This window comes from Macaca fascicularis, chromosome 14, assembly GCF_037993035.2.
Source record: "Macaca fascicularis isolate 582-1 chromosome 14, T2T-MFA8v1.1".
Classification (NCBI taxonomy): Eukaryota; Metazoa; Chordata; class Mammalia; order Primates; family Cercopithecidae; genus Macaca; species Macaca fascicularis.
In genome coordinates, this window is record NC_088388.1 from 119,996,430 (window position 1) to 120,022,743 (window position 26,314).

At 44.3% G+C, this 26,314-nt stretch overlaps 1 protein-coding gene across 18 annotated transcripts in view; it reads left to right on the forward strand.

Moving 5' to 3' along the window:
- The window catches only part of LOC102116928 (tubulin-specific chaperone cofactor E-like protein), a 167,610-nt gene that overhangs the window by 107,101 nt on the left and 34,195 nt on the right, over positions 1-26,314 (forward strand). For 17 of the 18 annotated variants that reach the window (XR_012422806.1, XR_012422807.1, XR_012422808.1 and 14 more), the window contains 2 exons: positions 11,953-12,554; positions 20,059-20,620. Coding sequence is in view for 12 of the 18 variants with exons in the window: in XM_045370899.3 (XP_045226834.2) it covers positions 11,953-12,554; positions 20,059-20,620 (1,164 nt within the window). In the remaining 6 variants the exon portion in view is untranslated. Of the gene's footprint in view, positions 1-11,952; positions 12,555-20,058; positions 20,621-23,623; positions 23,678-26,314 lie in introns of those variants that run through there. The other variant, XM_074012644.1, reaches the window with a different exon arrangement.

A 26,314-nucleotide genomic window follows, 5' to 3' on the forward strand; every position in this document is an offset into this window, starting at 1 on the left:
CAGTCTTCGACGTTCGTTGTCTGAGTGTTTTTGAAGAGTACAGGCCAGTTATTTTGCAGACTGTTTCTCAGTTTGAGTCAGCTTATATTTCTTCCTGGTTACATTGAAATTATGCATTTTTGGCAGGAATACCACAAAAGCAATGACGTGTCTTCTCAATGTGTCATATCTGGAGGCCTCTGATGTTGGTTTGTCCCGTTACACTGAGCATGATAGATTCGATCACTTGTTTAAGGTAGTGTCTGTCAGATTTCTCCATTGAAAGTTACTGTTTTTTACCATATAATTAATACATATTTTTCAGGGAGATACTTTAAATTTAGGTAGCTATTGTATTTCCCAAGCTTTCATACGCTAGACTTAGCATCCAGTGATAATTTTTGCCTGAATCATTTATTATTGTTTGTGAAATGGCTATTTTTTGGTAATTCAGTGGCTCCTGCATTTAATATGGCATTGTACTGTAAAGAGATGTCTTCTTCACCCATTTGTTTATTTTTGTTTATTTAGATGAGTATGAACTCATCATGGATTCCTACTTAACCGATTGTATCTGTTACCATAATTTGTTTTTATGCTCAAATTGTTCCATATACGGCCAGTGGGAGTTCCTTCCAGCAGTGGTTTCTGTTGACATTTGCATCATCATTCGTTGCTTTCCACAAGGCACAATGTACTCCGGGCTCATCTTGCACTTTCTCTGCTCCAGCCTTGGATTAGCCATTTCTCCAAGAATCTTTGGTTCCTTCCAGCGGAGCACAGTATTGAGGAGATAGGATCTGGGTGTCAGGTGTGCCCACTTCTTCCTAGAGTGTCATTGATTCTAGCATTCCCTAGTGAAGAGAGTGAGGAAATGCATGTATTGCCTATACACACCCTCCATGCACATTTTTATGTAGCTAGGTACGTCGCTTTCTCTTTCTATCTATCTCTGTCTCTATCTCACCGTGAGTTCACACTGAACCTACAGTTTCAGCCCAATACCACAGAGTTTTCTAGTTTTCCTTTTTTTTTTTGAGACGGAGTCTCACTCTGTCACCCAGGCTGGAGTGTGGTGGCATGATCTCGGCTCACTGCAACCTCCGCCTCCCAAGTTCAAGGGATTCTCCTGCTTGAGCTTCCCGAGTAGCTGGGATTGTAGGCGCCTGCCACTGCACCTGGCTAACTTTTTTTTTTTTTTTTTTTGTATTTTTAGTAGAGATGGGGTTTCATCATCTTAGCCAGGTGATCTTGAACTCCTGACCTCGTGATCCACCCACCTTGGTCTCCCAAAGTGCTGAGATTACAGGCGTGAGCCATTGCGCCCGGCCAGTTTTCCATTTTTTAGTTTCTTTTATCTGAGAGTGAGAAACCTGGCCCACTGTATTTCCTCCTAAGTTTGTTTATTTTGTTAGCTTCTTATTTTGAAATAATTTCAAAGCTACATAAGAGAACACCTGTATACCCATTGCCCAGATTAACCTATTGATAATATTTGTTCATGTGTTTTATCATTCCCTCCCTTTCCCTGTCTCTTCCTTCCTCCCTCCCTGCCCTTCATGTGAGACTGAGTTGCAGACTTCATGCCTCGTTACCCCTAAAACTTCAGTATGTATTTCCTTAGAGTACGGGCATTTATGTACATAACCACAGTACCGTTTTCAACCTTAGGAAACTTAACATTGCTACAGTAATTTAACGTCCATATTCCAATTTTGTCAGTTGACTGAGCAATGTTCTTTACAGCTCTTTTGGCGTGCCAGGGTGGGGCACTCAGTACAGACCTAGTTTAGAATCACACATTGCATTTCATTGTCATATCTCTTTAGTCTCCTTTAATCTGGAACAATGACTTAGTTTTCTTTGTCTTTTCTGATATGGGCATTTTTGAAGAACACAGCCTCCTACTTTTTGAAACAGAATGGCCCTCCATAAACAGAATGACCATCCATTGGGGTTGATGTTCCATCCTGAGGAGCTTCAGCTGTGCATCTCCACTTAGCCTCCTGGGCAGGTGCCATGTGTTTTTCTCATGGAATCACAGCACACACAGAAGCACGATCTTGTCCAGCCTCCCCCCATTGGTGATGTGCACGTTGATTCCCTGGTCAAGCTGTTGTCAAATGTCTCTGCTGTAGAGTCACTATGAGCTTTCCCTTGCAACCTGTGGGGAGATATTTTAAGACTGTGCAAATATCCTGTCAGTCTGTCTGTCTGTCTATCTATCTATCAGTCATCTTCTCAATCTGGACATGGATGCCTGTTTTTTCCAGTGGTCTGTATTTCATCTTCCATGTATTAATTATTTTCAGTGTTAAAATTGCTCTGAATTGGCCTGTAGGAGCTCCTTCAAGCTGGCTCCTGTGTCCCTTTGGCATGCCTCTGTCATTTTTTTTTTTTTTGAGCACTTTCTTCCTTTTGGCATAACAAGGTGCCTCACGCTCATCTTTTAATCTTCCCTGCCCCATGCTGGAATCTGCGTGACTCCAGGAAGCCCTGCTGAGTGGGGAATGTTGTTAGAAACCAAGATGTAAGGGAGGTGTCCCCGTTGCTCTTGGGGTGTCTTTGCTTTGCCTCTAGGTCCTTTCAACAGACAGAGCTGAAAACCAACACACACACCACACACTACACACACACACACACACACACACATACATCTTTTTAACTCTATGATTCCTGACCTTGGGAAATCCAAGGAGCGTGTGGAGAGCTTAGTGGTTGTCATCTCAGAGAAGGGCAGTTGTATCCCTGGTGAGCCCCAGGGAGGGACCTAATAGCAGATGCCGTGAGAGCCTCCACGGTTCCTGTTGGCCACCACATCCGGTGGGGCCTTATCAGACTTTCCCAAAGCTTTTTCATCCACCTCCCTATATCCTCTTTTGTCCTATCTCCAGCTTATCCAACACGATCTCTGTTTCTGCTCCCACACTGAGCCTCCCAGTTGTGTTTCATTCATGCTACAGGATTGCCGAGTCTCCCCCATACCAAATCTGTTCTGTTGCCAGGCCATTTCGGTGCGGTCCTTTTAGACTGCTAACTCCTACCCGGCTGGGGATGTTTCTGAGTTGTTTTTGTGCTGCACGGAGCACAGTTTGGTGACGTCGTGTGTGCCAAGTTAGCAGGGTGTGATGGTGATATTCCCTGTTTCCCTGCGTGTGGCAGCTACTGAGAAGAGCTTCTCACTATCCCTCATCTGGGCCTGCAAACCTGGAGGAAGTTCTTATCATGTCTTTTTTAGGGAAGATGTGGGCAGAAGCAGTCACATGGAACATGGCTTTCTTGGGCTGAGGGCCAGGGCTCCGACTTGAGATGTCCCCCAGGATATCTCATCTACATCTTGTGTACATGGATCTGGCGAGAAGGACTGGATAGTGCCCACTTGATTCATCAGGCCTCCAAGTACTAAGGGATTAATCTGTTCGGAGTCTTGCAGAGTGGGGATCGAACTGGACGACAGCTGTGAATCAGGAACACAATCTTCTTTGAACCTAGAGACAGACAACTGCTGCCTCTGTGTTCAGATATTTTTAACTGGCCCTCCTGTTGGCAGAGCCAGGCTGCCCAATTAAATAATTTCACAGAGGCATTCCAGGGCCTACAGGAAGTTTTATTACTCGACGTCTGTATGTTCCAGACTTTCAGACAAATTCAGACAACACAATAAGTCATAAAGTGGGAGCCATTTAAATAAGTCATGTTATTTGCTATCACCATAAATCTGCAGTCAGTGTTAGAACATTCATAATTTAGAGACAAATGTGAAAATCCCTCTATACAGACATATATAATCAGTGCCGAACTAGCCTTCAACTTCGAAGCTGTATGGTATTGTAGTCAATGGGAGTGGAGATAGTCCTCTAGCTCAGAGGAAAAAATGATTGACTTCCAGCCCACAGTGCAGAACTGTTGTATCAGTACTTGTGGGCAGAGCTATTATTGCCATGCAATTTATTTTTCTGTAATGCCCTCTGTGTCCTTGGATTGTAAAACAGTATTAAGGAGTGACAGTATGTATATGAGCCAAATAAAGTTTTAAAGGTGAGATCTTATTTTCCCGGAAGATGGTGGGGACCTCTGCTGATCTTTAGGTTGCACAGGCTTATAGGAGGCTTCTCCTGTGCTCCTGAGTTTTGTCCCTGCCCCTGGTAAATTGTGACCCATTAAAGTAACAGTGAGAGATGGGAAGTACGCCTATGACACAGTGAGTATCCCGTGCTGTTATCATTTTATGTGCCTTTTTTTTTTCAGACGGAGTCTTGCTCTGTCACCCAGGCTGGAGTACAGTGGCGCAATCTCTGCTCCCTGCAACCTCCACCTCCCAGGTTCAAGCAATTCTAGTGCCTCAGCCTCCCAAGTAGCTTGGATTACAGGCATGTGCCACCACGCCTGGCTAATTTTTTTTTGTATTGTTAGTAGAGACCAGGTTTCACCATGTTGGCCAGGCTGTCTTGAACTCCTGACCTCAGGTGATCTGCCCGCCTCAGCCTCCTAAAGTGCTGGGATTACAGTTGTGTGCCGTGCTTTTTGACCAAGAGACTTACCTTTCAAGGAAGGCTTCTGGGAAGATGGGCAATTTGAAGTGAGACTTGAAGGATGGGTGGGATTTTGGCTTTGTGGGTGGGGGGCTGTCCAGGAAGGTGAAAGCGCATGAACAGAGGGGCTGCAGAGTGATGACCTCCTTTGTAGAGAATGATGAGGAGGTGGACGAGGCCAGAGGGCACCAAGAACAGAGAAATGAAAGACAAAAGGAGAGACTACAAGCCAATCTACAGAGTAAAAATACCTACATATAGCCTGTCTGTGTAACAGAAGGAGGTGCAAAGAGGAGAAAGGGCATACCATTGATGAAGACCCTCTTGATAGATTATATTATTAACCCTCAAAACAACCTTGCTAGCTAAATGTGGTTCATACTTAATGAAAGAGGAAACAGAAGCCCTGAAGACAGGAAATAACATCCCAGAGTTAAGTTAGCAGCATCCACAGGTCTCTGTGGTCCCAAAACATACAATAATCCCTCTCCAGAGTCTTTGAGTCAGTGGACCCAGATTCAATCTCACTCTGGCACTTACTAGTTAGATTAAGTTAAATCATCAAACTTCAATTTCCTCACCTGTGAGATAAGAGTAATAAGATTTCCCTTACTTTCCAGGTTGTTGAGATAAGGTACCCAAAAGTGCCTAGGACAGTGTCTGGCATGTAGCAGATGCTCAATTCTGGGTCTCAGACTCAAAATCTTTTTTTTTTTTTTAAAGAAGGAAGAGGGTTTTTTTTTTTAAATTTTAATTATTATTATTATTATTATTATTATACTTTAAGTTCTAGGGTACATGTGCATAACGTGCAGGTTTGTTACATATGTATACTTGTGCCATGTTGGTGTGCTACACCCATCAACTCATCAGCACCCATCAACTCGTCATTTACATCAGGTATAACTTCCAGTGCAATCCCTCCCCGCTCCCCGCTCCCCATGATAGGCCCCAGTGTGTGATGTTCCCCTTCCCGAGTCCAAGTGATCTCATTGTTCAGTTCCCACCTATGATTGAGAACATGTGGTGTTTGGTTTTCTGTTCCTGCGATAGTTTGCTGAGAATGATGGTTTCCAGCTGCATCCATGTCCCTACAAAGGACACAAACTCATCCTTTTTTATGGCCACATAGTATTCCATGGTGTATATGTGCTACATTTTCTTAATCCAGTCTGTCACTGATGGACATTTGGGTTGATTCCAAGTCTTTGCTATTGTGAATAGTGCCGCAATAAACATACGTGTGCATGTGTCTTTATAGCAGCATGATTTAGAATCCTTTGGGTATATACCCAGTAATGGGATGGCTGGGTCATATGGTACTTCTGGTTCTAGATCCTTGAGGAATCGCCATACTGTTTTCTATAATGGTTGAACTAGTTTACAATCCCACCAACAGTGTAAAAGTGTTCCTATTTCTCCACATCCTCTCCAGCACCTGTTGTTTCCTGACTTTTTAATGATTTCTATTCTAACTGGTGTGAGATGGTATCTCATTGTGGTTTTGATTTGCATTTCTCTGATGGCCAGTGATGAGCATTTTTTCATGTGTCTGTTGGCTGTATGAATGTCTTCTTTTGAGAAATGTCTGTTCATATCGTTTGCCCACTTTTTGATGGGGTTGTTTGTTTTTTTCTTGTAAATTTGTTTGAGTTCTTTATAGGTTCTGGATATTAGCCCTTTGTCAGATGAGTAGATTGCAAAAATTTTCTCCCATTCTGTAGGTTGCCTGTTCACTCTGATGGTAGTTTCTTTTGCTGTGCAGAAGCTCTTTAGTTTAATTAGATCCCATTTGTCAATTTTGGCTTTTGTTGCCGTTGCTTTTGGTGTTTTAGACATGAAGTCCTTGCCCATGCCTATGTCCTGAATGGTATTACCTAGGTTTTCTTCTAGGGTTTTTATGGTATTAGGTCTAACGTTTAAGTCTCTAATCCATCTTGAATTAATTTTCGTATAAGGAGTAAGGAAAGGATCTAGTTTCAGCTTTCTACTTATGGCTAGCCAATTTTCCCAACACCATTTATTAAATAGGGAATCCTTTCCCCATTTCTTGTTTTTCTCAGGTTTGTCAAAGATCAGATGGCTGTAGATGTGTGGTATTATTTCTGAGGACTCTGTTCTGTTCCATTGGTCTATATCTCTGTTTTGGTACCAGTACCATGCTGTTTCGGTTACTGTAGCCTTGTAGTATAGTTTGAAGTCAGGTAGCGTGATGCCTCCAGCTTTGTTCCTTTGACTTAGGATTGTCTTGGCAATGCAGGCTCTTTTTTGGTTCCATATGAACTTTAAAGCAGTTTTTTCCAATTCTGTGAAGAAACTCATTGGTAGCTTGATGGGGATGGCATTGAATCTATAAATTACCTTGGGCAGTATGGCCATTTTCACGATATTGATTCTTCCTATCCATGAGCATGGTATGTTCTTCCATTTGTTTGTGTCCTCTTTTATTTCACTGAGCAGTGGTTTGTAGTTCTCCTTGAAGAGGTCCTTTACATCCCTTGTAAGTTGGATTCCTAGGTATTTTATTCTCTTTGAAGCAATTGTGAATGGAAGTTCATTCATGATTTGGCTCTCTGTTTGTCTGTTACTGGTATATAAGAATGCTTGTGATTTTTGCACATTGATTTTGTATCCTGAAACTTTGCTGAAGTTGCTTATCAGCTTAAGGAGATTTGGGCTGAGACAATGGGGTTTTCTAAGTATACAATCATGTCATCTGCAAACAGGGACAATTTGACTTCATCTTTTCCTAACTGAATACCCTTGATTTCTTTCTCTTGCCTGATTGCCCTAGCCAGAACTTCCAACACTATGTTGAATAGGAGTGGTGAGAGACGGCATTCCTGTCTTGTGCCAGTTTTCAAAGGGAATTTTTCCCATTTTTGCCCATTCAGTATGATATTGGCTGTGGGTTTGTCATAAATAGCTCTTATTATTTTGAGGTACGTTCCATCAATACCGAATTTATTGAGCGTTTTTAGCATGAAGGGCTGTTGAATTTTGTCAAAGGCCTTTTCTGCATCTATTGAGATAATCATGTGGTTTTTGTCTTTGGTTCTGTTTATATGCTGGATTACGTTTATTGATTTGCGTATGTTGAACCAGCCTTGCATCCCAGGGATGAAGCCCACTTGATCATGGTGGATAAGCTTTTTTATATGCTGCTGGATCTGGTTTGCCAGTATTTTATTGAGGATTTTTGCATTGATGTTCATCAGGGATATTGGTCTAAAATTCTCTTTTTTTGTTGTGTCTCTGCCAGGCTTTGGTATCAGGATGATGTTGGCCTCATAAAATGAGTTAGGGAGGATTCCCTCTTTTTCTATTGATTGGAATAGTTTCAGAAGGAATGGTACCAGCTCCTCCTTGTACCTCTGCTAGAATTCAGCTGTGAATCCATCTGGTCCTGGACTTTTTTTGGTTGGTAGGCTATTAATTATTGCCTCAATTTCAGAGCCTGCTATTGGTCTATTCAGGGATTCAGCTTCTTCCTGGTTTAGTCTTGGGAGAGTGTAAGTGTCCAGGAAATTATCCATTTCTTCTAGATTTTTCTAGTTTATTTGTGTAGAGGTGTTTATAGTATTCTCTGATGGTAGTTTGTATTTCTGTGGGGTCGGTGGTGATATCCCCTTTATCATTTTTTATTGCATCTATTTGATTCTTCTCTCTTTTCTTCTTTATTAGTCTTGCTAGCGGTCTATCAATTTTGTTGATCTTTTCAAAAAACCAACTCCTGGATTCATTGATTTTTTGGAGGGTTTTTTGTGTCTCTATCTCCTTCAGTTCTGCTCTGATCTTAGTTATTTCTTGCCTTCTGCTAGCTTTTGAATGTGTTTGTTCTTGCTTCTCTAGTTCTTTTAATTGTGATGTTAGAGTGTCAATTTTAGATCTTTCCAGCTTTCTCTTGTGGGCATTTAGTGCTATAAATTTCCCTCTACACACTGCTTTAAATGTATCCCAGAGATTCTGGTATGTTGTATCTTTGTTCTCATTGGTTTCAAAGAACATCTTTATTTCTGCCTTCATTTCGTTATGTACTCAGTAGTCATTCAGGAGCAGGTTATTCAGTTTCCATATAGTTGAGCGGTTTTGATTGAGTTTCTTAGTCCTGAGTTCTAGTTTGATTGCACTGTGGTCTGAGAGACAGTTTGTTATAATTTCTGTTCTTGTACATTTGCTGAGGAGTGCTTTACTTCCAATTATGTGGTCAATTTTGGAGTAAGTGTGATGTGGTGCTGAGAAGAATGTATATTCTGTTGATTTGGGGTGGAGAGTTCTGTAGATGTCTATTAGGTCTGCTTGCTGCAGAGATGAGTTCAATTCCTGGATATCCTTGTTAACTTTCTGTCTCGTTGATCTGTCTAATGTTGACAGTGGGGTGTTGAAGTCTCCCAATATTATTGTATAGGAGTCTAAGTCTCTTTGTAAGTCTCTAAGGACTTGCTTTATGAATCTGGGTGCTCCTGTATTGGGTGCATATATATTTAGGATAGTTAGCTCTTCCTGTTGAATTGATCCCTTTACCATTATGTAATGGCCTTCTTTGTCTCTTTTGATCTTTGATGGTTTAAAGTCTGTTTTATCAGAGACTAGTATTGCAACCCCTGCTTTTTTTTTGTTCTCCATTTGCTTGGTAGATCTTCCTCTATCCCTTTATTTTGAGCCTATGTATGTCTCTGCATGTGAGATGGGTCTCCTGAATACAGCAAACTGATGGGTCTTGACTCTTTATCCAGTTTGCTGGTCTGTGTCTTTTAATTGGAGCATTTAGTCCATTTACATTTAAGGTTAATATTGTTATGTGTAAACTTGATCCTGCCATTATGATATTAACTGGTTATTTTGCTCGTTAGTTGATGCAGTTTCTTCCTAGCCTCGATGGTCTTTACATTTTGGCATGTTTTTGCAATGGCTGGTACCGGTTGTTCCTTTCCATGTTTAGTGCTTCCTTCAGGGTCTCTTGTAAGGCAGGCCTGGTGGTGACAAAATCTCTAAGCATTTGCTTATCTGTAAAGGATTTTATTTCTCCTTCACTTATGAAACTTAGTTTGGCTGGATATGAAATTCTGGGTTTAAAATTCTTTTCTTTAAGAATGTTGAATATTGGCCCCCACTCTCTTCTGGCTTGTAGAGTTTCTGCCGAGAGATCTGCTGTTAGTCTGATGGGCTTCCCTTTGTGGGTAACCCGACCTTTCTCTCTGGCTGCCCTTAAGATTTTTTCCTTCATTTTAACTTTGGTGAATCTGGCAATTATGTGTCTTGGAGTTGCTCTTCCTGAGGAGTATCTTTGTGGCATTCTCTGTATTTCCTGAATTTGAATGTTGGCCTGCCCTACTAGGTTGGGGAAGTTCTCCTGGATGATATCCTGAAGAGTGTTTTCCAACTTGGTTCCATTTTCTCCCTCACTTTCAGGCACCCCAATCAGACGTAGATTTGGTCGTTTTACATAATCCCATACTTCTTGCAGGCTTTGTTCATTTCTTTTTCTTCTTTTTTCTTTAGGTTTCTCTTCTCGCTTCATTTCATTCATTTGATCCTCAATCGCTGATACTCTTTCTTCCAGTTGATCAAGTCCATTACTGAAGCTTGTGCATTTGTCACGTATTTCTTGTGTCATGGTTTTCATCTCTGTCAGTTCGTTTATGGCCTTCTCTGCATTAATTATTCTAGTTATCAATTCTTCCACTCTTTTTTCAAGATTTTTAGTTTCTTTGCGCTGGGTACATAATTCCTCCTTTAGCTCTGAGAAGTTTAATGGACTGAAGCCTTCTTCTCTCATCTCGTCAAAGTCATTCTCCATCCAGCTTTGATCCGTTGCTGGCGATGAGCTGCGTTCCTTTGCAGGGGGAGATGCACGCTTATTTTTTGAATTTCCAGCTTTTCTGCCCTGCTTTTTCCCCATCTTTGTGGTTTTATCTGCCTCTGGTCTTTGATGATGGTGACGTACTGATGGGGTTTTGGTGTGGGTATCCTTCCTGTTTGTTAGTTTTCCTTCTAACAGTCAGGACCCTCAGCTGTAGGTCTGTTGGAGATTGCTTGAGGTCCACTCCAGACCCTGTTTGCCTGGGTGTCAGCAGCAGAGGCTGCAGAAGATAGAATATTGCTGAACAGCGAGTGTACCTGTCTGATTCTTGCTTTGCAAGCTTCCTCTCAGGGATGTACTCCACTGTGTAAGGTGTGGGGTGTTGGTCTGCCCCTAGTGGGGGATGTCTCCCAGTTAGGCTACTCAGGGGTCAGGGACCCACTTGAGCAGGCAGTCTGTCCGTTCTCAGATCTCAACCTCCGTGTCGGGAGATCCACTGCTCTCTTCAAAGCTGTCAGACAGAGTCGTTTGCGTCTGCAGAGGCTTCTGCTGCTTTTTGTTGTTGTTGTTGTTGTTGTTTAGCTGTGCCCTGTCCCCAGAGGTGGAGTCTACAGAGACAGGCAGGCCTCCTTGAGCTGCTGTGAGCTCCACCCAGTTGGAGCTTCCCAGCGGCTTTGTTTACCTACTTAAGCCTCAGCAATGGCAGGCGCCCCTCCCCCAGCCTCACTGCTGCCTTGCTGTTGGATCGCAGACTGCTGTGCTAGCAATGTGGGAGGCTCCATGGGCGTGGGACCCTCCTGGCCAGGTGTGGGATATAATCTCCTGGTGTGCCCATTTGCTAAGACTCTTGGTAAAGCGCAGTATTGGGGTGGGAGTTACCCGATTTTCCAGGTGTTGTATGTCTCAGTCCCCTGGCTAGGAAAAGGGATTCCCTTCCCCCTTGCACTTCCCAGGTGAGGCGATGCCTTGCCCTGCTTCAGCTCTCGCTGGTCGGGCTGCAGCAGCTGACCAGCACCGATTGTCCGGCACTCCCTAGTGAGATGAACCCAGTACCTCAGTTGAAAATGTAGAAATCACCTGTCTTCTGTGTCGCTCGCGCTGGGAGCTGGAGACTGGATCTGTTCCTATTCGGCCATGTTGCCGGAAATGTAGACTCAAAATCTTCTACGTGGAAAGCTAGGTGCCCTAGCAGAGTATGTGAATGAAGGGGTGCCACTGGAACTTGGATCTCCCAAATGAGGATGAGTACAGCTTACTGTATTGTGCGCATAAGACCACACACACAGATACAGAGGCACACACATGCAGTTACACACATGCATACTCACATGCATACACATGTGCACATGCACGCTCACATGCATGCACAGATATGTGCACACACGCATGCACTCTCACACATACATGCACACACAATGCACTCATGCACACACGTGCAATCACATGTGCATGCACTCACACACATGCAAACACACACTAACACACATGCATGCACAAACGCATGCATGCACACACACATGCACTCACACACATGCATGCACACACACACATGCACTCACACACACATGCATGCACACACACTTCTGTCTCTGACTTTTGTCCTTTTCTCAAACCCGTCTTCTCCTTGACCACCTGCAGCACTGGAGTGCCCAGAGAACAGCCACTTTGAGGAGTGTATAATATGTACAGAGACCTGTGAGACCCTTGCCCTGGGCCCCATCTGCGTGGATAGCTGCTCTGAGGGATGTCAGTGTGATGAGGGCTACGCTCTACTGGGCAGCCAGTGTGTCACGCGGAGTGAGTGTGGCTGCAACTTTGAGGGGCACCAACTTGTCACCAATGAGACCTTCTGGGTGGACCTGGACTGCCAGATCTTCTGCTATTGCAATGGCACAGACAACAGTGTCCACTGTGAGACCGTGCCCTGCAAGGATGATGAGTACTGCATGGAGGAGGGCGGCCTGTACTACTGCCAAGCCCGCACCGACGCCTCCTGCATCGTCTCAGGCTATGGCCACTACCTTACCTTTGATGGCTTCTCCTTTGACTTCCAGACCAGCTGCCCGCTCATCCTGTGCACCACAGGAAGCAGGCCGAGCTCAGACTCTTTCCCCAAGTTTGTTGTCACAGCCAAGAATGAGGACCGGGACCCGTCACTGGCCTTGTGGGTTAAGCAGGTGGACGTGACCGTGTTTGGCTACAGCATCGTGATCCACCGAGCCTACAAGCACACTGTGCTGGTGAGTAGTCACGGGGCTCCCTCAAGAGGGGAGTCGTAGAGACGTAAGGATGGGGTCAGCAAGCCAGGCTGCAGTTGAATCAGGCAGGTCTGGAATCCAAAGAAAATCATAGTATATTAAAGCAGAGAGAGGCCCTAGAGATTTTTGGTCACTTCATCTTACAGAGAAGGAAACAGAGGCTCAGAGAAAAAAATGATTTGCCCAAGTCACATACACCAAGTTAGGAGGCAGAGCCAGCTCTGGAAGTGGGCCTTTCATGTGGCAGCGGAGTATGTTGGAGAGAGCACAGACCGGGGTTAGCATCCCTGCTTGGTGGCTGCTGTGTGACTTCAGGCAGTCACTTAACCTCCTAGCTTGGTCACTCCACCTGTAAAAGAAATGCCTACCTTGTACAGACTAGGCCTCCCTAACTGATGCTATTGTCCTCATCCACCCACTTCCCTTTTTTGAGATCAGGGTGATATTCACCTGTTCTGGCCTCCCTCCATCTCTCCTGGTCTCCCTTTTGGCACCCACAGGATTTGTAAGTTCACACATTTGGAGGACTCGTGGCTCTCCTACAATCGCTTTACTCACTTAGGCTTCAACTCACTCTTTCTAAGCTTCCCACCCTTTTCACCCAAAGAGCACTTCCTTGACCACGAAGACAGGGGCAGTGGGGCTGAGGAGCTCTGTGCACTCCTCGTCTGGCCTGCAGACATCAGCCCCAGCCACAGGCCCAGCCATTCTTTCTCCAGGGTCCTGCTCTGCACATGACTTGAAATGCTAAGAAGCAAGCCAATGGCCTCTGCTTTAGCATTTCAGAGAGCTGATTTAGGGTGTTTGCCTTCTTGACATTATCATCACAGGTCTGTGTCATAATTTTTCTATCTCTAAAGGGACTCTTTTTCATCTTGTATACATTGTGTTAGAAATTCTGAGCTATACTGAACTAAACTATCTAAACCTAACTAAAGAGCTCCCTGGGCAACTATACCGACTTCTTTTTCTGCCTCGGGATTTCTTCAACTTCCTTCTCTGACAAAGAGAGGTTCCCAAGCCTTTCAAGTTTATTGAAAATCTTCCTTTTTAGCATCTAAGGGAGCAATTTCACTGTGTCGTCCTCTTCCCTTGCTTGCACCCCACAAACCTAAATTCCAGTTGTTTTCCTTTCTGCTCATCCTAATGGTTTATTCCAGTAGCCATTATTGCATTCATCAGGCTGTATTTTTCGTGATCTTCATGTCTAAAGCTCTCTCACTTCTAATCATGGGCTTCATAAGGGCAGGAACCATACCTAATTTATCTTTATGTTGAATGAATGGGCAACCCCCTGCACCTAGTGACACTCGAAACACTGGTCAAATGAATGAATGAGGCTGGGCATGGCGGCTCATGTCTGTAATCCCAGCACTTTGGGAAGCCAAGACAGGTGGATCAGAAGGTCAAGGGTTCAAGACCAGCCTGCCCAAGATGGTGAAAGCCCGTCTCTATTAAAAATACAAAAATTAGCCAGGCATAGTGGTGGGCACCTGTAATCCCAGCTACTCGGGAGGCTGAGGCAGAGAAATGCTTGAACCCGGGAGGCGGAGATTGCAGTGAGGTGAAATTATGCTATTGCACTCCAGCCTGGGTGACAGAGTGAGACTCTGTTCCCCCGACCCCCCAAAAAAAGAATGAATGAAACGACACAATAACCCCTTTCTTCCAGGGTTCCCGTGATTTTGTCACAGTGCTAGTTACTGTTTCAACAATCTGAGAGGTTACATTGCCACTGAGGCAAGTTAGGACTGTGTCAGAGTCTTGGCTTTCAGCCACATAAGAGTTCTAGATGTTTGGATAGTCAAAGCTACCCATTATGACAACTTCCCTCTATCCATTTTCATCTTACGTTAAAACAAATGTATCGGTCGTTTTGCCCACATTGCTTGCGTTGTATTTGTCCTTTACTCTTTGTTTCCTTTTGTGATGTCTTTCCACCCTTAGATTTAGGTGTTTTCATGCAGTTACTTATCTCTTTGATACTCGCTGCTCTTCTGCCTTTCTGCCTTTCAGGTTTTTCTTTTCTTTTAAAATGTAATCTGTTCATGGGTCCTGTCTCATCTAGTTTAAGATGAATTGTGTTTTCTGCCTCGTGTTACACACTGTCTGCATTTAGGTACCTCAACACCTGAGGCTACGCATGTTGGCTTCAGACATCCTCCCAGTTCTTTTCGGGTATAGACTGTGGGGTCCTCGTGAGCACCTACTCTTCTTTCATGCTACCCTTCCCTCTCCTTCACAATAAACGACTTCCCACTGTCTCTAGGCATTTCCTTCCCTTTCCCTCTACTTTAGGGTTAAGCCCCCAGTGGGTTAGCTCTCCTTCCAGGCATGTGCTCTGCCCCAGTCTCACAAGATGCACTTATTGCTAAAGTCCCAAGACCACACAGCAGACTTCTTCCTCACAGAGAGATGGAGAGGGGGGTGTGAATTAGTTTATTAAGGTCTGCCATTATGAAATACCACAGACTGGGCGGCCTAAAACAACAGCAACTCATTCTTTCCCAGTTCTGGAGGCTGTAAGTCCAAAGTCAAGGTGGTGGCAGGTTCAGACTCCCCAGGAGGTCCTGGGGAAGCACCACCCCCTACCTCTCTCATAGCTTCTGGTGGCTGTGGGCAATCCTCAATGTTCCTTACCTTGTGGCAGCATAAACTCCAGTCTCTGCCTCCATCTTTACATGGCCTCCTTCCCTCTGTGTCTCCTGTTTTCTCTGTGTCCAAATCTCCTTCTCCTTTTAAGAACACCATTCACTGGAGTTAACCCCACCTAATCCAGGGTGACCTCATCTTAACTTGATCACATCGACAAAGCCCCTATTTCCAATCAGTCCATTCACAGGTCCTGGGGGTTAAGGTCTCAACATTTGTTTTGGGGGGACACAGTGTAACCCACAACAGGGGGTCAAGGAGAAATGGATTAAAGAGGTGGGGGGAGTTCTTGCTAGGGTACTTCTTTCTAAGTCACTGAGATGTCCTAAGTGCTCAAGTTGGAAACAGAGTATACAGCTTTCAAACCCTTGACAAGAAGAACAAGTTCAGGGGGCATCGAGGGTTCTTTTCTTTCGAGGCATAGGGGATAGATTTAACAGTTACTTCAGATTATTAAAATGCATTGCAGAATCTGCTTATTCAATGATTTGCATTTGTTTTCCCATGATGTTTTTATTAGTCACCATCTCTCCCTGAGCCTGAAGAATAATGGCCGTTAGGATGACAGTGTGAAATGAAGTGCTGGGTAAAACACAGCCTAGAGTGCAGGTCACTGCTGGGGCCCTCAGAAATGGAGGGTGATAAGAAAGTGCTTCCTTGGGACACAGGGTTCTTCTATGACTCTGACCTTTCCCTGCATTCAGCAGCACCACAGGACATGGGAAAATCCACTAAGCCAAGAGAAGCTAGAAATAAATGTGCTATCTACAGACCAGACAGGGTAGGGGGGTGAGCTGCAGAAGGTGAGCCACTCCTGGGGGCACCGCCATAACCCATCTCAGCCATCCACAGCCAGAGCTCATCAGAGACTGCCTCACTCCTGCCCCTACCCCCAGGCTTCATCACAGCCAAGTCTGACATGATTCAGGCCAACGGGGAGGTTTTCAGGGTCCTCATAGCCTGTGTCTTTATCATTTATTGCCAGAAGAGTGGGGTTTTGAGCATCACTCTGGCTTGGTTTAGTGTCTTGAGCTTCTATTGATGCTTATTCTCTACCAAGTCCTGGGGGTAGAAAAATGAATCAAATATGGCCTCTGTCCTAAAAGAGTCTAGTGCTAGAGACAGACATGTTGGCAATTAATGTCTGTGTAACGTGAAGAGCTACAAAAATGTTGCTCATGGAGGGTGTGAGAGCACAGAGGAGGGGTTGCCTAAATCAGCTGCGAGGACCTCAGGGAGGGCTTCCTGGAAGAGAAGACCCAGAGTTGATCACTGGAGGATTACACTTGCCAGGCCAAGAAGGAGGTGAAGGTGTCCACGAAAAGGAAATATTGGTGAAGACTCGGGGTGGGTAGCAAAGTGAGGGATGCAGGGAGACTTTGCTGCAGAAGATCTTGTTGGAGAACTAGGTCAAGGTCTGTTGTTTAAAGGAAAACTGTCTCCAAAAACTCTAATATGTGGTCTTATTTCCAATACTTAAATATTTGAAATACACTTCCCCCGACTCCTGCCACACCTTCTCATCATCCTCTGCGACTTCCTCCTCCATCCATCAAGCCTGTTGCCATTCTAGCCTCTCCCTTTTCCTCTGACCTCCTGCCTCTGAGCTCCTGCCTCTGAGCTCCCTCTTTTCCTCCATTTCTCACTCACAGAGAGGCAGGGCAGTGGTGCCAGGGTGGAGGCGGCATGCGTGGGGTTTCTGAGACAGAGAAGCCGAGCCTGTCTGAGTCGAGGGTGTTCCTTTCTCAAAGCTCTCCTTGGCAATGGCACAATTTGCAAGCCTTTAGCTTCATCCAATTATATTGCCTCCCCAAGGCATTGCCTCCTGCGTGACATCAGGTAGCCAGAAATATAGAATGCAAGGTAACTTAGGAAGAAAAGCCAGCTGGCACCAATTGGCCTCTGAGTGCAAGGCTTTTACTTTATTCGCTGTGAACTTTCAGGATAGATCAGAGTCTCCATGGCCTGATCTCGCTCCTCCTCTCACCCTCCATGCACCTTGTCCCTTAAATGACTATCACTGTATCCTCTCCACCTCCTCCCTTCCAAGTGCCGAGAATGAGGCATCTCTTCTCCTCCCATGGCTGCTTTCCCCCTCTGCCATCTCTTTGTTGCCTTCCCTGGGATCTTGGCCCTCTGTTGTCTCCTCTCCCTTCTGTGTCTTTCTACAGCATCCTTCTCTTCAACCCATAAACATGTTCATTCTCAAACAAGCCTTGCCCCCAGTTCCCCACTAGCTTCAATCCAATCTCTCTCCTTCCATTTCTGGTCAGACTCTTAAGAGCATCATCTCTGCTTCTGAATCTCCTGTTTGTTACTTTATTTGCTATTTGTTTCTGCAATCCAAATTCTGGCCTCATCTTCCTACTTAAATTCTCTTATTAAGATTGTGATGCTTTTGTTTTACAAAACAAATGGGTGTTTTGCAGGCTTTATCTCATAGGCTGCTTTGCCATGTGTGTACTGGATACAAGGCCCTTCATGATCCAGGCCCTCCCCACCTGTCCATTTTCATCTCCCACCACTCCCAAGGCCACACGCTATGCCCCAGCAGCACTAAATTGCTATAATTATTCATATTTATCAGGATATTTTTCCCTTACCTACCTGGGCCTTTGCTGGGACTGAGTGAGCCCTTTACTTCGAATTCCCTCGTCTTCACTCCCACCCCTCCTTGATGGGCCAACTCCTCCTCCTCCTTTGAGACCGGGTGCGGCCATTGTCTTCTGCAGGCAGCCCTGATTTTGTGCCCAGGCTAAGGCTGGTGCCTGTGCATCTGTTTACCTCTATCATTGCTTTTATCACATGGTATTGTTATCTGTCTGTGTACTTCCCTCTGCCACATGCCTATGAGCTCCTAGGAAAAGGCCATATGTTTTGTATCCCAGCCTTTAGCACGGTGCCTGGCACTCAGTGGTGTCAAATCAATGTCTACTGAATGAATGAATGAATTCTGCCTCAGCGAATACTCACAGAAGGAGATAGTTGAGTTTTGAAGGGTGAGCATTGCCCCAGGAAAAAGGTGGGGTCAAGGGCATCCCTGTTGTCTTAGGTCAGGTTCCCGAGAAGCAAAGTCTGAGGTGGGAAATCTTGGGAAAGTGAGGATAGCACCAGGTCAAGAGAGCTCAGCAGGGCTGTGATCCAAGCTGCAGAACAGCTTTAGCCTGGGCTAGTGGGAGCCCTGGCACTCGACTCACAGTGTCAGCCAGTCATTGGCCAAGGGCTACCGTTGGATTAGGGGGTCAGAATCTTCTGGGAAACGTGGTTCCCATGGGGCCAAGGCCGGCTGTGAATTATCATTAGCCCATAGTCGCAGGGCCTGGGACTGGGGGCCCTGGGTGGAGCACGGAAAGCATCCATCACACTCACAGCACAGGAAATGCAGGGTGGAATGGCACAGCTTGGTTCATTTAGGGAACTGCAAACTGTTGGGTGTTGCTGGTGTGCAGGAGCCAATGGGGTGGATCTGAGAGGCAGGGCCAGTTCCTGGAGAGCTCAGGGTGAAGTGCTAAGAATATCAGACACTTTACTCAAGTCCTGGAGAGGGCTTTCAGGATTGGATTAACTGCTTTCAATTGCATTAAGATTATTGGCGTGGCGGTAGTGACTGAATGGAGGGGCAATCCTGGGGCCAGCGAGACAAGTTAGGAGAGTACGCTACAGTCAAGGTGAAAGGTGATGAGAGTCTGAACCAAGGCAGGAGAAGGCGTGGAAAGTGGTGTCAGCCAAGAGAGAGAGGAAGGAGGTTGGGGGAAGGGATTTCTGGTCAGAGCAATCTTAAAACAGCTGCTTCTCCCACAAGGCATGCCACCTCCCCCATGAGCCCTTGCTGCAGTGAGCAAGCTGCCTGTCCATCTTCCATCATGCACTAACCTGGCCACAGGCTGTAGGATTTGGTTCCTCTGAATCAAAATAGTTCAAGGGCAGTGCAGTCCTGGAGTTTACTGTTAAGGGATTTCCCTCTTGTCTGAATTTAAAAATATGTGGGAGGAAACGTATGTCAAGTGCCCCCTCCGTGGGAGACATTGTGCTGGGTGCCTGGGGGATAATGAGGGGAAGGTGGGCATAAAGATCAGTAAAATGTGGTTCCTGCCCTCAAGTTGCCCATAATCTTGTAGGTGAGATGGAAGAGCGTACACCAGTCATAACATAAGGCAGATTGTGATGTGTGCTGCAATACAGTGTCTGCAGGCTTGATCCTGGCCAGCGGTAGAGAGGAATACAAGAGAAGTATAAATAACCTGCCCTGGTTTCCCAGACAAGGGAGTGATTAATTCTGACCACGGGCTCAGAAAATCTTGCCTTACAGAAGAGGCAACATTGGAGCAGGGTCTGGAGGATGAGAGGGATGTTGATGGGCGGAGAGTGGCATTTCAGACAGAGGGAACAGCAAAGTGAAGCCATCCTTAAAGAAAAAAGAAATCTCGAAGGAATTAATACACTGGGGCTTGCCTAAAATAAATTCCATGGTAGAGCTAGAAATAGAAACACAAGAGTTCTATGTTTTGGTATTTCAGTGTAAACTTTAATTGAATTCTTATTACCTTTACATTACCTTGGAGAAAACAATTTGAACTCCTGGGGGAAATAATGCTATGTAAACAGAAGGCACTGAAATAAATAAGTATATTAGTGTACCAAGGATAGTCATTTGCATCTGTTCAAATCCTAATAATAATAGTTGACTGACATAAACAACAGTACATGCAAAGACTACATTCAACCTGCTCCAACTTCCCTCTGGGACTTGTCTTTCAAGAGACTCATTGTTAGGAGAAGAGCTGGGAAATCTCTGGGCCAACTGTGTTTCTCCCCCTCATCTCTCCTCTTATAGGTCAACAGTGAACGGCTCTATCTGCCCCTGAAGCTGGGGCAAGGAAAGATAAATATCTTTTCCTTTGGCTTCCACGTGGTGGTGGAAACTGATTTTGGCCTGAAGGTTGTATATGACTGGAAGACCTTCCTGTCCATCACAGTCCCTCGGAGCATGCAGAACAGCACCTATGGTCTGTGCGGCCGCTACAACGGCAACCCTGACGACGACCTGGAGATGCCCATAGGTCTGCTCGCATCCAGCGTCAATGAGTTTGGGCAGAGCTGGGTGAAGAGGGACACCTTCTGCCAGGTGGGCTGTGGGGACCGCTGTCCGTCCTGTGCCAAGGTAGAAGGTTTCTCCAAAGTGCAGCAGCTGTGCAGCCTGATCCCCAACCAGAATGCTGGCTTCTCCAAGTGTCACAGCAAAGTTAACCCCACCTTCTTCTACAAGAACTGCCTGTTTGACTCTTGCATCGATGGGGGCGCGGTGCAGACCGCCTGTAGCTGGCTGCAGAACTACGCCAGCACCTGCCAGACTCAGGGGATCACGGTGACTGGCTGGAGGAACTACACATCCTGCAGTGAGTCCTTCTCATTGTCGCTCCTTGTAGCTTCTCTTCTTTCTTGATTGCTCTGGGAAGGCTAGTCTTCCATCTCCCTAGAAGTCAGAACATATTGAGTAGCAGTTTAAGGATATGCACTTTGGAACTGAGTTTGTTATCTGAATGAAGCATGACATGTAACCTCCTGGAGCCTCCATGTCCTTATTGGTAAAATGGAGTTAATATCACTTATTTCATGGGTTACCCTGAGGATGAAATAAGGTCATGCATATAAATCACAGAGTATTGCACGTGGCATTTGGACGCACAAAGTTCGCAATAGAATGCTAACAAGAGATTAATGAAAGAAGGATAAGTTTTAGCAGCACCTCATGGGCCCATCCTTGTGTCAGTAATCCACATGCTTTGTCTAAGCATGTTATTCTATTTGATTCATATGTGTCATGTTTCAGTCTTTGTGTTTATGAAACAGAGCAGAATATTAAGAGTACATTAGAGAAGGAACTAGAGCCCCTGGATTCTAGCCTTTACTCTGTCTTTAAGGATCTGTGTGACCTTGGGGCAATTCACTTTTCCTCCCTGGTTCTCAGTTTCCCCTTCCATAAAGCAGTGGTAATGCTGCCTTTACTGTTTATGCCTCAGAAACGTCCAGGGGATCCAATTAGGTAATTGAAAGCCAGGCGCACTCTGTGCATTCTAAGCGGTATTGTTATATTAATGGCTTGCTCTGAGCCAAGACCCCATGCTAAACATTTTATCAATATACCTCATTTATTCTTCTCAATGACCCAATTAGTCAAGGAGCAACTGAAACTCAGAGGAATGAAGTAACTGCCTAAGGTCGTATAATCTGAGTGGCAAAGTCAGGACTTGAGCTTCTAACCCAAAGCCCAGGCTCCCAACCCATATACTATACTGCTGGACTATGTACTGGGATAATTTACCTGCATTTAGCACATAAGAATAGGAAAAACTTGGGGGAAAAAAAACACTGTTGGTCTTTAGCTAACCTGCTTTGATCTATTTTCCTGTCTCAATCTCAATAATAGCATATTTCTTTAAAAAGCATATTCCCTTTAGAAGGTCTGTAGCTCTTTTAAAACTACAAATTGATCCGGAATGCATAGAGCTCTAAATAAGTGATACAGCAGGGTCCCCAGAGAATCAACTCCCATCTTCATCCTGGAAAAGGAAATTCAGATGAAAAACCAGAAACAGCATTGTGCTTTAACGCTCACACAGTCAGTTTACATTCCACACAACTGGATTCATGTCGATTGTAAGGGAAGGGTGGGAGGAAGATGAAGGCAGGGAACAGATGCCAACCCCATTTCATCCAGGCTCAGTCCCTGAGTGGGTGAGGCCAGGCAGGGTAGGGAATGGTGCCAGTAGGGATGACAGTCCAGACGAACTGGCCTCTGATGACTTCAATAAAATAAATACACCTATAAGAAAGCTTGGGTCTGGGTAAATCCCCAGAGCTACTCTGGATTCATTGGGGTCATTCCAGTAAGACCAGAGAGCTTGTCTTCCTCTAAATCAGAAAACCAAGCTTTGGACCCAGAGGCCTAAACATGGTGCAGAATGGGGAAGCTGTTTCGGAAGGGAAAGCTCGCCTGTTTCCCCTGGAGACATGTTACAGAGACTTCCCTCTTCACCTGCAGCCACGCCATGCTGGGTGTACCGCTCTCAGGGTGGCTGGGGTGGGGACAGGCATGCCAAAAACCAATGCTTCCAACTGCAACAAATAGGGAAGTGCACACAGGGGCTAATGCCAGGAACTCTCACCTCAATTGATGGGTCTTAATTTTTGTCACTCATGAGAAGGAAAAGAAATTGAGTCAGCAAGGCCTCACAACCTTACCCCCAAGAAAGAAAGGCCCCCACAATAAAGCTTGGCTAGGGATAAAGGATAAGAAGGTGATTTTTCTTGTCTTTCTCTCCCTTCTACCAGCAACCCTTTCCTCTCCCCTCCCAAATTTCTGTCCAAACATTGGTTGCCTCCTCTCTACCCTGGCTTGCTAGTAATGGGAGCTCTACCCATGGCACCCAGAGCCGAGTCTGCCCTGCCTCATCCTCAGTCTCGGGTCCTATCCCTTGCCCTCTACCAGCTTCCCACCAGCACGTCCCAGGCTGATACGCCAGGGCCAGCAGGTAACTTAGAATTGTTCCCATCACAAGGAGACTTAGACCTTCCCTACCTTGACATTTCAAGATAGGGGTAAAGATCCAAAAGTTAGAGCACCTGAGGAGATGGTGGTAATGAATGGCAAAAAGAAAAACTAAAATAGGAGAAAAAATATATGTTTTAAAGCTGGTATGGAGGTCAGGTTGGGGGAGAGGGCGTGGTTAGAGGCAACTTCCTTTTCCATTTTGAATCTCAGAAGCAGAGAAAAGCTTCAGGAGACTGAGTCCTAATTCAGCCATTCGACCTAAGAATAGGATTGTTTTAACTGTAGCTGATATGACTCCACATCATGTGAGGACAGGCCCCATCTCTCTCCAACTCTCGTTCTACCAAAAATTAATCCAAGCATCTCATCCAATGCTTGATATGAGAAATGGTGCTTTAGGAGCAAAGGGGTTAACCTAGAACTGCCCATCAAACTTGTGCTTTTTTGGTAACAAGGTAGAATGCTGGTGTTTTTCAATGATCTGACCGTTCCTATCAATGGGATAATTTATTACTCAATTACCTTATTTGTAAACTCATTGGAAAATCTTGTAACCTAAGTTGAGCAAATAGGCTTACAGGGAGAAGGGAAGGTAAATTGTCTTAATTACTAGCCCCTCCTTAAAATTCATTGAGCTGAGTCTATCATTCTTTCAGTCCCTTAACGGGGGACTGTAATTAGGGCATTCAATGGTGAGAGGAGAAAGAGAAGGAAATAAAAAAGGAATAAATGACAGTTCCTTAGCTCTCACTATGTGCCAGGTTCTAAGTGGGATCTGGGACTCATGCATTTACTTCTCATTGCAACCCTGTCAAGTAGGCACTACTCATGATCCCATTTTCTATAGGAAGAAACTGAAGCTCAGAGAAATGAAGTCACTTTCCCGAGGAAGGTGGCCTGGGTAAGTTGGAAAGTGGCTCCTGAGACAGTGCTCTCCCTTCTGTGCAATGCTGCCTCTCTGAGCCTGGTCACCCAGTGCCTAACTTGTGGCCAAAGTTGGTTGTCATTGTCATTTTCCCTTTTATTGGAGGCAGCTGCTGCTACTTCAGAGTGCTGAGTACAAAGTCTGATAATTAAGATTTGTCTTACATTTTCTCCAAACATCTAATAAATTCCTGTTGAATAATTGTTAAAAAAAATTCCTTCTACGATTACAACTATTACTACCATGAATTGCAGAAGTTATTATTGAAGTACCCGGCACTATATGAGGCGCTTTATGAATTATATCTTATTTTATTTTGATAACTACTTGATGAGGGAGATATTATGATCCCAGTTTTATAGATGAGAAAACAGAGTTTTAGAGAGAGCAAGTAACCTGTCCATAGTGACACTGCTTAATGGCAGAGCGAGGCCTCAAATCCAGGTTGGCCTGATTCCAAAGCCCCTGTCCATTCTGTTGAGCTGAATTGCTTTTTAGGGGCACCATTCATCCTGTCTACCAAGGCACAGATGCTGGGTATGGCAAGAGACATTCTTGACCATGGTACAAATCCAGGTGCAGAGCCCAGGTCATCACTCCACAGCTCGCAGTATATCATTTGGTGGGGAGAGAGAAGCAGTGGATCAGTACTATGAATCTGAAAGTTTGTTTTCCAAGAATCAAGTGTTTCTTAACCATCTGCCATGTTCTCACACTGTTTGGGGTGGCATGGAAGAATCAGAGTGCGAAACGTGGTGTTTATCATCCAGTTGGAGAAATAGACCCATTTGAAATACTTGAAATAACAAACATCTCTAAATTAGTAATACCTCTTCCCAAATATTACAGTGTATTGCAGACCTTCAGTCACTGTTAACACGGGCATATGAACAAGTTAAACAAATAAATAATAAAAATAAAACAAGTGAATACTGGCACACGAACAGAAAGACCAACCAAGGGAAAGAAGAGAAAGTGCAGAAACAAGCCCAAACACTAAAGAGAAATTAGCATATGGTAAAGTTGGCATTTCAAAGTACTGGGAAAACATATTTATTATTCAGTAAATAGTAAAAGGTCAAAGGGCAAACTAGCTGGGAAAAGCTAAATCCTTCCTTCATTTCTTACTCCAAAATAAAATCCAGGCAGAACAAAGATTACACATAAAAAAATTAAATCACAAAAATACTAGAAGAAAACAAAGGAGTGTTCTTGATAATCTTGCAGTGGAGAGAACGTTTCAGAACAAATTATCCAAAGTTAAAAGGGAAATTTGATAAATTTCATTACATTAAAAATTTTACATCTTTCCATGGCAGAGAGATAAACAACTTCAAAAAAAGTTAGAAAATTATTTAAAAATGAATGCAAAGTCAAAAGACAAATGATTAATATTTTGTAACACATAGGACATACCACAAAGGCCTATTTTAATTCTTTTTTTTTTTTTTTGAGATGGAATCTCACTGTCACCAGGCTGGAGTGCAGTGGCACGATCTCAGCTCACTGCAACCTCCAACTCCTGGGTTCAAGCAATTCTCCTGCCTCAGCCTCCCAAGTAGCTGGGACTAAAGGCAAGCGCCACCATGCCTGGCTAATTTTTGTAATTTTAGTAGAGACAGGGTTTCACCATGTTGGCCAGGCTGGTCTCAATCTCTTGATCTCGTGATCCACTGCCTTGGACTGCCAAAGTGCTGGGATTACAGGCGTGAGCCACTGCACCTGACCTGGCCTATTTTAATTTTTAAAGAACTTTTATAATTTAATAATAAAAATTTCAACAACATGAAATGTGAAAAGGATATGAAAAGGCAGTTAACAAAAAAAGACATACGAATGGATTATAAACAAATGAAAGCAAGAGGATCAACCTCACAAAGAAATGCAAACTAAATAAGGATATATTATAATAATAATAATAATACACATATAGCATAAGGAGACAGCACATATAGTATTTTAAGCTTGTTTCCAAGGATCAGACAATTTGGTGATAGACAATCAAGGAGAGTGTGGGAAAACAAACCTCCTCCAACAGTGCAGGGAGGAAGATAAATTGGCACAGCCTCTTTAGAGGCAACTTAGTGGCATTCATACCATTTGACCCAGTAATTCCACTTTCAGTAATTTATTCCGCAGATGCCCTTACTCATGAGGGCAAAGATATACGTACAGGGATGTTCACTGCAGCATCAGCATAAACATATAAAATACACTCAGCATGCAGCAGCGCAAAAGCAATAATTTGAGGATAAATGAAATGAATATTGTCATAAAGAAAGCAATGAGCAGAAATGTGTATATATTATGCTCCCATTTATGCAAAAAATAATGGGCAGGGCATACACATATGCTTGTGTGCATACATACGCACACAAATGGGTGCTTGTATATGCATAGAACACTTCTGGAAAAATGGACTATAGTTTGGTATCAGAGGTTGCCATTTCATTATGCTTTTACTTGTATGGTTTGGATTTTCTACGCTATGCAAGTATTATGTATTAAACTACAAATGTTTTTTAAAAACATATGGTATATTGTGAGAGTGGTTATATGAATCAAAACATGTGTTAAAATTCATAGAACTGTGTACTCTAAAAGTAGATGTTA